Below are 11,951 nucleotides of genomic sequence, written 5' to 3' on the forward strand. Positions count from 1 at the left end.
GGTGGACCAAGTCTAATTCCCAAACTCAGAGGCAGCGCAACCAAGGGCATGGGCTCTACAGTCCCTAGGTTCAAGTTCAGTCCCAGCCCTGATGGCCCAGGGTCTCCTCTTCCTGCCTTCAGTTTTCTATCTGGATAGCAGGGATCGTTAAAATAGTTGTTGGGCAGATGCACTGAGACGGCCATGCACAGGCTGCTGTGAGCACCATGACCTCCATGGTTCAGCACCCGGGCCTGCAGCTGCCTCTCCCTCCTGGATGAGCAGCTCAGAGCTCAGAGGTCATAAGTGCCCCACTCCTGGCCACCGCATCCTCCCTGCCTACGGCTCCCTGCATAGGTAGCATTTATCACATCACCTCATAATTATCTGCGGTGTCTGGGAGCTCCAGGGGGTGGGGGAGGAAGGCTGCGTCTTGCCCACACCCCAGCCCAGCACATGGCTTGGTCTCCCGGAGAGCCGACATACTCCTATCTCCAGGTGTGTGTGTGTGGGTGCAACGCCCAAGCCCACCTGTCCACGGCTGCCATCCCCCACCCCGTGACCCTGAACAGGGCTAAGTGGGTGCGCGGTTCCGCTAATGCCAAAACTGCCCCACACTCTCCATGTACACCCTGCTCAGCCTGCCTGGGCTTGTAGAAGCCCTGCCCCCACCCCCTTTTTCAGCATCTCTTTGGCCCCCCCTCACTGAAACATCCTGTTGGCTGATGTTTCAGATGCCTAACCAACAAGCCGGAACCTGAGCTAGGCAGCTACCCTCCCAGACCTCCACCGGCCATGTTAGCCAGGGCCTAGCCCTGGACAGCAGCCCACGCATCCTCCCCGGCCCTGTCCAGCAGCCCCTACCTCTACACCCCCTCCTGCTCGCCAAACCTGACCCCCCAGACCCCCGCACCGCCCCCTCTCACCTGGCAACTTTGCAGAGTCCCCAGCCGCTCTACTACTGCATCCGCAGTGCTCTGAGCACATCCCTCCCCCACTGAAAAACACTTCAAAGGTTCACGTGGCCCTCCAGATAAATTCCTGTCAGCTGGGGCCTGCCCCTTCCTCTGTGTGATTCACCCACTGCCCTACTGCTGGGGCTCTTCCATCAGGCCCCAACTTCAACGCCACCGCCTCCTCATTGAAGCCCTCCTCTGTCTCCTGGTCTGATTCTTCCTCGGCTCCCGCAGTGTCTGGGACCCCCATCACAGCTCCCCACCTCTGCTGTTCCTTTAACCTCCTGCGTCTTTGTCTCTGAAGTATCCACAGGGCCCAGTGATCATCACTAAATGTAAGTATAATGGCTGTCAGGTGGCTGGGTGGATTCGGCATGAAGCCACGGAAGATTGATTAGAGCCTACACATGCCACGTGCATGTGTGCTGGACGCTTTCCTTGCTGCGTCTAATCCTACACCTTTGCCAGATGGGCATTCTATTTTCCCCATTTTACAGAGGAGGAAACAGTTTTGCAGAAGCTACTGTAGTGGGCTGAATAGTTTCCCCCCAAATCCACATCTGCCTGGGAGCTCTGAATGGGACCCTATTTGGAAATAGAGTCTTTGTAGAAGTCATTAGTTAAGATGAGATCATCCTGGGTTAAGGTAGGCTCTAAATTCAATAAGGTAGGCTTCCTGTAAGAAGGGAGACACACAGACACAGTGAAGGACGCCTTGTGGCCATGGAGGCAGAGATTGCAGTGAAGCAGCTACGAGCCAAGGAAGGCCGAGAACTGCCGGCCATCACCAGAAGCTGGCAACGGGCAAAGAGAGACGATTCCCGAGCACCTTCAGAGAGCACAGCCCTGCCAACACCTTGATTTCAGACTTCTGGCCTCCAGAACTGGGAGAGAATACATTTCTGTCGTTTTAAGCCATTACCAAGTTTGTGGTAATTTGTTATGACAGCCACAGAAAACTAGTACCACTAACTACCTTGCCCGTGTTTATACACCCCAAAAGGGGGCAGGTCCAGGGGATTAGGAGCTGGGGACTGAGCCTACACCTGTGACCCCCGTGGTGACTCCTAGCCCTGCAGGAAGCTCACAACCTATTCCTTAGAGCCAGATCCAGGGGAAACTGTCTCCATAGACTGTCTGTCTGCTTCCTTCCTCCTAGTGAGTTCCGAATCCATCCTGCATCCTTCTTTGCAGTGGCTGCCAGGAGGCTCAGTGACACCTGGCTCCTTGCTGAGGTACCATCAGCCCTGGGCTTCCCTGCCTCCTCCTGGCTTGAAATATCCCACTGGGTATGTAGAGAAGACGCCCGAAGGTGGGACAGGTCCAGCTGCAGCGCCAGCAACAGCCCTCCACCCAACCTGCTGGGTCATCAGGACCCTGCTTCCCTGTCATTCCACCTGGGCCACCAGCTGTCGGTGCTACTTGTCTCCTGGAAGTTCCCACTTGGGGCCCAAGATGCCCCCAGCAGGGCCTGGGTTCCGTCCACTTGACTCTCTGGCTCCCAGGGGTGGTAAGGCTGCCCCGAGAACCCCTGAACCTCCACATCAGCCCTGGGGGCTGAGAGGGCAACACCACAGCCCTCCACCCACGGGGTCTCCCCAAACACAGCTCAGCGGCCCAGGACAACTCCAGGCAGAGGGGCCAGCAGGCTTTAGTTAAGCATACATGGAGGCCGGCCAGTGGGGGGACAATGCTACCATTCCCGAGGGCACAGCTCTGTCTCTGGGGTCCCCTGTCCCAGTCAGGTTAGGCCAGAAAGAGTCAACCTCGCCACCCCTCACAGGAGGCTGAGGGAGGCCCAGGCAGGGATTTCGGCCCAGATGCCACCCCTCCCTCCTTTCCTGGAAAATGTTCTCCAGGAATCTCTCAGCCAAGGACACAGAGGGTGGGGCGGGGTTGAGGGGTGGGGCTGGGGAGCAGTTCTCCACTTTCCATGGGATTCCAAGCTCTGGGCATACTCCCTCTGCCGCTGCCTGACGGCCCCCCTTCATGACATCCAGGCTCAGCCCTCCCTTGCCTTCCCCCCGCCCCCACCCCGCCCCCACCCCACCCCCTCCCCCAACCTCGGCCTTCTCGCTTTTGAGGGGACAATGTCCAGACCTGGCTCAGCCTCTGGAAGGATATGGTCACGATCTGGGAATCATCCCAGCTCTGGCTCCAGCCCTGAGATTGGGGTGGGGGAGGTCTTACCAGCCTGCCAGCTCTGGGTAGGGGTCTGCGAGGCCCCTGGGGCAATGGGGCTGCTGCTGAAGTCTCTGGCCCAGTTTAGTGAGAGCAGCACCTTGGCCCCGGAGGAAGGCAGGCCGGGCAGTCATGCAGGTTTGCCAGGGAGGAAACCTGTGGTGCCAAGGTGGCCCCAGGACAAAGCTGGCTACACAGCAGCGAAGGGAGGTGTCTGGGTCCAGTCGCAGATGGCAGGAAAGAAGGGGCTCCGGGATAGGAAGGCCCCAGGAACAGGCCCAATGGGGGCACCCAAGCAGGCAACAACAAGGGCTGGGGTTCAGTGGGTGGTCAGGCCCTCTGCCTTGTCTCAGGGGCTCAGCCCCAGGGCACCACAGAGCCCAGCACTCTGTCTTGGACAGTCTTGGGCGGGGGGCAATTCTTAACTCAGAAGAAGGAGCCTAACTCTGCCCTCACTTACTACAGGCCCTCGGACAGCCTCTCCTCCCCCTATCGCTGTCCATGCTCAACCCCCGGCACCCGTGCCCAGCTACCCTGTCCTCCCAGGCTGGACACACCCTCCTTGCTGTGGAGGTCAGGGTCTGGAGCCTAGTGCCCCAAATGCCCCCTACCCTGGGACTGTGAGGGGCCCAGAGCTGGGTGGGGGGTGCTATAAGGGGCAGCAAGCCTCCAATAAAGACCTCTCCAGCTAGGGGGCCCTTGGCTCAAACTTGGTCCCCGGAGTAGCCAGCCCCCACCCCACACACTTTCCCCACTTCTGTCACGGGGAAGACTGAAGCAGGGGCAGGTGCGGCTGGCCTGCTGCCAGCCTGCCCAGAGCCAGGCTGAGATGGTTAACCAGCATCCCCCATCCCATTTATCTCCCAGGTGTCTGGCAGAGGAGGCCAGCCTGCCCAAGTCTGCCCCCAGCCAAGCAGGGAGGGGTGATAAACATTTGTCAACTCAGAAGTGTCCACGCAAGGCGGACAGGTCAGATGCTACAATTGCTCGCTGCGGCTGGGGCGGGGGAGATTCTGAAAGCAGGCGCTGGCACTGTCTAAAGCTGGCAAACGGCAGCGGAACCCCCACCCATCCCGCCCTGACTGCAAGTCCAGTGCTCTTTGCCCCGCCAAAGCGACTGTTCCACAATCAGCACGGAGGCTCGGAGCCTTTAAAGGCGCCGAGCGCCACCTCGTCCCGGCAGCTCCAGTTCCTGGCAACAGGGCTCGAGCCAGGTCTAGCGCGGGCGAGGGCCTCCTCCAGCGACACCCCCAAACCGGGTGTGGGAGCTCCGGGGCCCCCAGCAAGAACCCTCTTCCCTTCCTCCGCCTCGGCCCTGCCGGGGCGCGCAGCCTTGGATCCCGCGCTCCCCGCCCAGAGCATCCCGGGCGGGGCCAGGGGCGGGGCGCAAGCGGCCCTGCCTCCCGCCGGCTCGGCGCCCGTCGCGCGGCGGCCATGGGGGCGCGGCTGGGCCGGCGACCCGGTCCCGAAGCGGGCTCGGAGGCTGGGGCGGCGGCGGGGTGCGGGCCGGCGCCCTATGAGCGCCGGGTGCGCTGGCTCCGCGAGATCCAGTCGACGCTCCGTGAGCGGCGGCCGGAGCGCGCCCGGCAGCTGCTGCGCCTCCTGCGCCAGGTGAGAGAAGCAGGCAAGCGGCCGGCCGGCCGGCCGGGGCTGGAGGCCGAGGAGGGGCCGGGAGGAGATGCGGAGCTGGCCTCGGGCGCGCGGGCCGGGCGGGTTCCGAGGGGAGGGGACGACTGGCCTCAGCGGTGGGGGTCTTGTCTGGGCCGGAGGGCGAGGGAGGGAAGGCAGTCAGCTAGAGTTGTGGGGTCGGGGGGACTGTGAGTGTGGAGGGGGTCCCATGACTGTACGCGTCTCTGGGGTTTGAGGTCAGTTGTGGGTGTTGAGGGTGCTCCCAAGCCTGGAGCTAAGAGTCCACATTCAGGCCCTTAGAAGAAAGGAGGGCGGCTGGGAAGAGGGCAGGTGGGGGTGAATCATCTTGTATTGAGGGGCAATGGGAAGAGGATGGTTCCCCCCTCCAGGGTGAAGGGAGGCGCTGCACTGGAACCCAAAGCAAGGACCTGGGGAAGGGACAGCCCTGCTGGTCAGTGGGTGCAACCTCTCCACGTCAGCTCAGACAAAGCCACAGCACACAATGCCCATCCTCCTAACGGGCAGCTCTCGCCCATTGAGTACACACACCTGGCATCTGTTCATCACAACATCACATCACGACGGGTGGGGGCTCTGGTTCCACACACACCAGGTACCTGAGTCCCATGTCCCTAGCCCTGGGTTGCCTTAAGAGACATGGGTTCTGATCCCAGCATCACCACTGAGCAAGCCACTCCTCTCTCTGCCCACATCCCTATACGCTGCAGCAGCTGCCACCACAATCGGCCCCATCCTGTAAGCCGAAATCAGCTGTGCCGGTGGTCTTTGACCTGCAGGTGGATGATTGGGAAACTGAGGCTTGGAGAAAAGCAGTGAGCCTAGGGCCAGAGAGCAAATTGGGGGCCAGCCAAGGCCAGAGCTCACCCTCCAGTCTCCCAGCTCTGCTCCTCCTGCTGCACTGGGTTTCCTTTCTCTGGGCTCAGCAGGCTGGAAAGGTGGGGCTGGCCCTTTAAGAGGAGCTGTCCACATCAGCAGAAGGCAGGCTTTGGTCTGGGACCCTGACTGGGTCAGCCCAGGCTCACCAGCCATCCTTCCCTTCTACTGGATCCTCCCTAGCTGTCATCTCCAACTTGAGCCGTGTTTAAAATGCAAACAACAGAGCAGCACAAATCAGCGAGAGACTATTCAGAGGCACGATCTCTGTCCGGCATGGCATCTGCAGCCCAAGGCACCAGCTGGAAATTTTAGCTGGGGAACGAGCTAGGTTGCCCACTGGTGTCCCGAAGGTTGGAATTTGAGGCCCGCCTGTCCTGCCCCATAACCTTCAGGGACTCTGCAGTTATGGACCTTGGTCATTCTGGCCTGGCCTGGCCTCCTGTGCCCTGGGCTTATACACAGAACATGTTACACTCTGGCTTGGGGAGGGTCCACATGGGGTCTCGAGGCCCCTCCTGGCTGTGCCTGTCTCGTCAGCTTGTCGGCATATCCTCTAAACGGACCCCGAAAAGGCACCACACCAGGCCTATGGGAATAACAGGAGGAAGAGGCCAAGGGGTGAAGGCAGGAAGGCCAGGGCAGGCCAGGGACCTGATGATGGGATCTGTGTGAGGGGTGGGAGAATTGGAGGCTGGACAGGAAGGCTGGTGGGCGAGAGAGGGTGTGAAGGCCAGGCCACAGGGAGTTCTGAGACTGCAGGCTGTGTGCGAGTCTCTGCCATCACACAACCTTGAGAGCATTTGGTTTCCACTGAAGGGGTTAGGGGTCAAGCGTGTGTTTCATAGAGCTGGCTCTGGCAGCATTAGGGTGGACTGGAAGGGTATCAGGAGGCTGGGAGCCCCGGGAGGAGGCTGTGAGGGGATGAGGCCTGAAGCTCCTTGAGCAGTGGGCTTGGGGTGGGGAGAGCTGGGCAGAGGAGGGATGAGGGAAGAGTGCGGGGTGATTCCTGGGCTCTGGCCCAAGTGCCTGGGAAGATGGGATGGCGGCACCCTTTACTGAGCTGGGGCACAGGAGGCGAGACACACCCAGTCTGAGTTGCCTTTGGGTCGTATGAGCTGAGAGAGAGAGAGTTCCACCCTGACAAGAAGGGTCTGGACCCGTCAGCAAAGAGGTGGCGGCCATAGCTCAGGAGAGCTCGGGGATAGGTGGATAGAGGCAGGGGCCCCAAAGGGAATGAGGAGGGCAGGGGCATTTGGGGATCATCAAGGAGCCCCCAGAGAATACCCCAGACAAGCCCAATCCCAGAGGAGCCAGGGGGTCTCAGCAGAACGTTTCACCTCCAGGGAACCAGTCTAAGGGTTCCTGGACCCACTTACCACCTCCCTGAGGCCCCTGATGCACCGACCCTCTGCTCATCCAAAGGGTCCACCTGCCCCGGACAGTTTGCTCATCGCCATTGTGGGGAGGGCTCCAGCAAGCCTCAGAGGGGAAATGGAGAGAGGGGAACAGATGTGAGAGCCTCTGGCTGACTGGGATGGGGGCTAGGGGAGGGAGGCCTCGACCCCTGGCTCACTCCACTCTCACTACCTGCAGGACCTAGGCCTCGAGGGGACCCTCCTCACAGACATCCTCTACAGGAATGTGGCCTTCCTCAATCTGGTGGACCCCATCTCCCACGACCTGCTTGTGAACCTGGCCCGGGACCTGCAGTGCCCCAAGTCGGTGAGGCACGGGCCCCAGGCTGGGTAGTGTGGTTGACAGGCCAGAAGAGCCCAGAGCTGGGAGCTAGGATCTGGGCCCTCACCTGGTCTGCTGCGTGGCCTTAGGCGGGTCACTGTCCCTCTCTGGGACCTGATGCCAGTTTCAGTGTATGAGGCTGGCCAGCAGCTGGAGCACATGGGAACTCTGCTTTCCCAGCCCTGGAAAGTCATATGTTGGGTAGACCCGTTTCCTCTTTTCTTTTTTTGGCCCTGCAGCACAGCATCCAGTATTTTAGTTCCCCAGCCAGGAATTAAACCTGTGCCCCCTGCAGTGGAAGCACGGAGCCCTAACCACTGGACCGCCAGGGAATTCCCTAGACCCGTTTCCTGAATTTCAGCACTGTGCGCCAGGCCCTGGGACCCAGGCAGGTAGTCGTATGAGGACCCTTCGGGATACAGGACATTCTGACAAATCCATTGATGGAACCAGGCTCCCAGCCCCTGAGTCCCAGAGCCAGAAGAGAGCTCCCTTGGCTGGAACCCCTGTCCACATGTTCCCACTGCGTCCCACAGCAACTCAGCCACAAGCACATCCCTCCTCGTGTTGAGCTGGCACCTGCCACCTGCAGCCTCAACTCCCCTCCTGCCACCGCGTCTGCCCAGAACACCTGTCCCCACCTGCTATGTCAGCACCTGCGGACATCCTGCCATAAGCATGGAAGGTGCCGCACTCCTGACACAGCCTGTGGCCAGCCCCCGGCCCCCGGCCCTTTGTCACAGTGAGCCCCCGAGTGAAACAGGAATGCCCACTCTGGGCTCTGCCAGCTCTGAACTGCCACGTCCAGGCGCGCTTGTCACTGAGGGGTCTGTGAGGCTAGCCTAGAGCCATCGCGGTGACCCCTGGGCCTTGCTGCCACTGTGTGTGCCCGCTGTTAACAGAGGGACTGGGTAAAAGAATGTGCTGGGTGGTGGAGCGTGCTTGGTGCCAGCCTGTGGAAAGCAGTCCACCCCACATCCTGCCTGAGCTGGGCCTCTGCAAGGGTGCACTTGGGAGCCAGAGAGAGCCAGGTGGTGGTGCTGGAAAATGGTAACCCTCCCTGCTGGCAGCCCAGACCCAGGCCCCACGGGTGCGGTCTCGCTTGGAGAGTGAGAGGAAGAAGAGCGTGCTGACCTGGCTTGTTCCTATTCCCTGGGGGTGGCGTCAGTGGAGCAGGGCTCCCTGGAGAGGCCTGGTCCTGCCTCCCACTGTGGTGAGTCCCAGGGGGGCACCGAGGGTAGACAGGGAGCCAGTGGCTGATAGCCCGAGACTCTGGCCCAGGGCCTGAGGACAGGGAACAAGGGCCCATTGTCTGGGCTTCCTCCCGCCGGGCACCACGGGCCTCGGACCAGCCTGTCCAGCTCCCAGTGGGCAGCCTCCCCTGGCTCTGTGCCAGGCCACGGGGCAGGGGGGCGGGGGTGGAGGGGAAAACCAGTGGGCGGCGCAGTGATCCGTGATGAATGCCTGTGCGCATGCACACACTTGGGTCCCCAAGGCCCGGGGGCTCACAGGGCTCCGCCTCCCCTGACAGCGCTGCCCCCGCAGGACTATGAGCTCTGGGAGTCCTCGGACAAGACCTGCCGGCAGCTCATCTACCACCTCACCCCTCACTCCAAGCGGCAGCAGGGGTCCAGCCTGCCCCGAAGGAAGACCCAGAGCTGGTAAGGGAGCCCAGACACAGCCCAGCCGCCTGGCCCCTGGGGGGGCCCTTCCCAGGCCTCTGTCAACAAGAGCTGGGGCCTGAAATCCCACCCTGCAGGCCCTCACCCTTGGCTGCACCACTGCCCGTCACTGGCCGGTGGCAATGCAGGCGGATGCTCCCCAAGGCCAGCTCCTCTCCGTGTGACTGCCTCCTGCCATCTGCCTGTCCCTCAACGCCCCGCCTATCACAGGGCCTGGCCCCCCTGGGGGCCTCAGCTGGAGTCAGCAGAGTCCCCAGGACAGGCTGGGAGGGAGGTGGAGTCTGGGTCATGATTCCCATTTTCCAGGGAAGGAAACTGAGGCCAGGGGAGGCAGACTGTCTCGCCCAAGGCCACACTGCCCTGCTTCCTGAAGCCCTTTGGGGACTCTTTGCCAGGCTGCCTGAAGCTGAGGCCTCCAAGGCCAGCCCAGCAGCTCACTCTGCAACGGGGTCCCCCTTAGTCACTCCATCACAACCTCGTGGCCACAGACTCAGCCTGGGAACAGGCCACTGGCACCTGGGCCCTGGTGCTCTCCCCTGCTTGCCCCCCAGCCTCCTGCCCCCTCCCTCAGGCCTGGTGGCCCATGCTGAGCTTGGAGCCCATGGGGTTGTTCCCTGCCTTGGCAGGTGAGGGCCCTGGAGGTGTTCTCACTGCTGTCAGTCCCCAGGCAGGCCCATGTTCAAATGACAGGAGAGAACTAGAGGGGGTTCTGGGGGCAGTGGGGGACCCTCCTCAGTCTCTAAACCTCCCTTCCAGCTTAGGACACAGGGAGCCCTCCCCTAGGGCAGATCCCACCCACATCCCCCAACATGGCCCTCTTGCTTACCCTGGGCCTGTTCCCACATCTGTCCTTATTCCAAAAGGGTCAACCTTAGAGGAGGCACGTGAAAAAAAAAGCATGGGCTCAGGGGTCAGAACACCCCGATTTGGAGACCTGGCTCTCCCTTAGTGGTGTGTGACCGTGGAAGGGTCACGTCACCCCTCCAAGCACCCATTTGCTCCTCTGCAGAATAGGATAATCATTCCCACCCCACTGAGTTGGCATAAAAATAAGAGACAACAGATGTAGCAGGTGTGGTGATGCAAGCACACAGAGGGTTTTTATAACAGCTCATGGAGCCTTAACGCAAGTGTATCTAATCCTCACAGCCAGGTCGCCTCTTAACCAAAGGGCACTAAGGCTCAGAGCGATTCAGAGCATTGCCCGTGGCCACTCATCTAGGAAGTGGCCATCTGCAGGGCCTGGGCCTTGCTGCCCTGACGGAGGGGTCACTGTCTGAGGCAGGTGGGGCCCTTGCTCAGTCCCTCCCCACCCTCGACCCTCCCGCAGCCTCAAGAGCAACCTCCAGAAGACTCTGCCGGCGGGGGAGACCGTGAACCTATCGGGGATACCACTGTCGGTGCGGGACGTGCAGCATATCATGCGCTACCTGGGCAGCCAGGGCGCCAGGCTGGCAGTGCTGGACCTGAGCTTCACGGGGCTGAGTGATGAGCTGCTGCACCGGCTGCTGCCCAGCCTCTGGACGCTGCCCCGCCTCACCCAGCTTCTGCTCAATGGCAACCGGCTGACGCGGGCTGCCGCCCGTGAGCTCACTGAGGCCATCAAGGACAGCACCAAGTTCCCGGTGCTGGCCTGGGTGGACCTGGGCAACAACGTGGATGTGGCCTCCCTGCCCCAGCCCCTGCTGGTTGGCCTGCGCCGGCGGCTAAGCCAGCGCACCTCGTTGCCCACCATCTACGAGAGCCTGGACCCAGAGCCTGAGGGTGGCATGGCCGGGGCCACGGCCCTTGCCTCCACCTGGGGCTCTGCAGCTGCCGGGCCAGGGCCCGAGCCCCAGGCCTGCTGCACCAGGTGACCCGCCACCCGCCCTGGCTCCTGCTTCCTGACTGGCAACGTACCCGAGCACGTGGGAGGGGGTGATGGAGGCGGAGTTACCCCACAGGACCCGGATCCAGTGTGCAGAGGAGGATGGGCTCATTGGAGACTGGATGGTCGGTCCAGGCCTGAGTCTCAGCCTTCCCTCAGCGGGAGGGGCCCGGCACCTACTGTGCAGACCCCACAATAAAGGCTGATGCCACCTCCACCTCAGCCTTTCTGCACTGTGGGTCTCAGGGCCACTGAGCACCAGCCCTGTGGCTGGGTTTGGGAGAAGGGGTGGCTGGGACTCAGGGGCCCTGCCTGCCCAAAAGGGAGGGACCAAGCTCACACTGGTCTCCCCTGGGTGCTCCCTGGGCAGGGTTCCCACGGAAACCAAAGAAGGGGGGAGGGTCCGTCTGTGGTTGGGGAGTTAGAGGAAGCCTCCAGAGACCTGGCACCCACGTCTGGGCGGTGCTTGGGCACTTTGAGGAAGGAGCTGGGGAGGAGCAGGTTGGGAGCCCAGAGAGGAGCGCAGGCTGCTGACCTCCCCACCAGGGCCCCCTGGGCTGGGCACGAGACTGTGCCGACAGGGGGCAAGGCTCATTTCCCACAGGGCACAGCACTGCCCACCAGCCCTGGTACCCACCCCCCAGGCCTCCTGTACTTGGCAAGTGGGCAACTCCATGGGGTTGGGGAGGAGAGACATCAGGCCAGAGACAAAGAGCTCTGTGTTCCCTCCAGGCCCTGGGGGCCCACATGCAGAGTCCTCCCCCCATGCGGGACCCCAAGGGTGCATGCAGGGGTGAGGTGGGCACGGCCCACAGCAGTGGGGGGCCCCGGGGGAGAGCAGTACTGGAGCTGCCCCAGCAGGGGGCCGTCTCCTGTCTTCCGCAAGCAGCATAAGGGCAGGCTCCAGACCAGACGCCACAGTCACCTCCCAGCCCAGTGTGGGGAGCTGGGCCGGGACAGGGAAGGAATTTAGAGGTGTCGGGTGGACTGAGGCTGCAGCAGGGAAGCCATGGCCCAAGGTTC

General features: G+C 62.0%; 1 protein-coding gene across 1 annotated transcript; it reads left to right on the top strand.

Annotated features, from left to right (window-relative positions):
- Nucleotides 1-4,535: 4,535 nt before the first annotated feature.
- Nucleotides 4,536-11,134, top strand: LRRC75B (leucine rich repeat containing 75B). The gene is made up of 4 exons (XM_082852506.1): nucleotides 4,536-4,727; nucleotides 7,236-7,364; nucleotides 8,925-9,040; nucleotides 10,392-11,134. The coding sequence occupies exons 1-4, from the start codon at nucleotides 4,551-4,553 to the stop codon at nucleotides 10,915-10,917; spliced, it is 948 nt and encodes a 315-aa protein (XP_082708632.1). The 5' UTR covers nucleotides 4,536-4,550; the 3' UTR covers nucleotides 10,918-11,134.
- Nucleotides 11,135-11,951: the final 817 nt, after the last annotated feature.

This window comes from Leucopleurus acutus, assembly GCF_964270905.1.
Source record: "Leucopleurus acutus genome assembly, chromosome: 13".
NCBI classification, from domain to species: Eukaryota; Metazoa; Chordata; class Mammalia; order Artiodactyla; family Delphinidae; genus Leucopleurus; species Leucopleurus acutus.

Coding starts and splice junctions, on each gene's coding strand:
- LRRC75B (XM_082852506.1), top strand. CDS start 4,551: ATGGGGGCGCGGCTGGGCCGGCGACCCGGTCCCGAAGCGGGCTCGGAG. Junction 7,365..8,924: donor ACCTGCAGTGCCCCAAGTCG/GTGAGGCACGGG, acceptor CTGCCCCCGCAG/GACTATGAGCTCTGGGAGTC. Junction 9,041..10,391: donor CGAAGGAAGACCCAGAGCTG/GTAAGGGAGCCC, acceptor ACCCTCCCGCAG/CCTCAAGAGCAACCTCCAGA.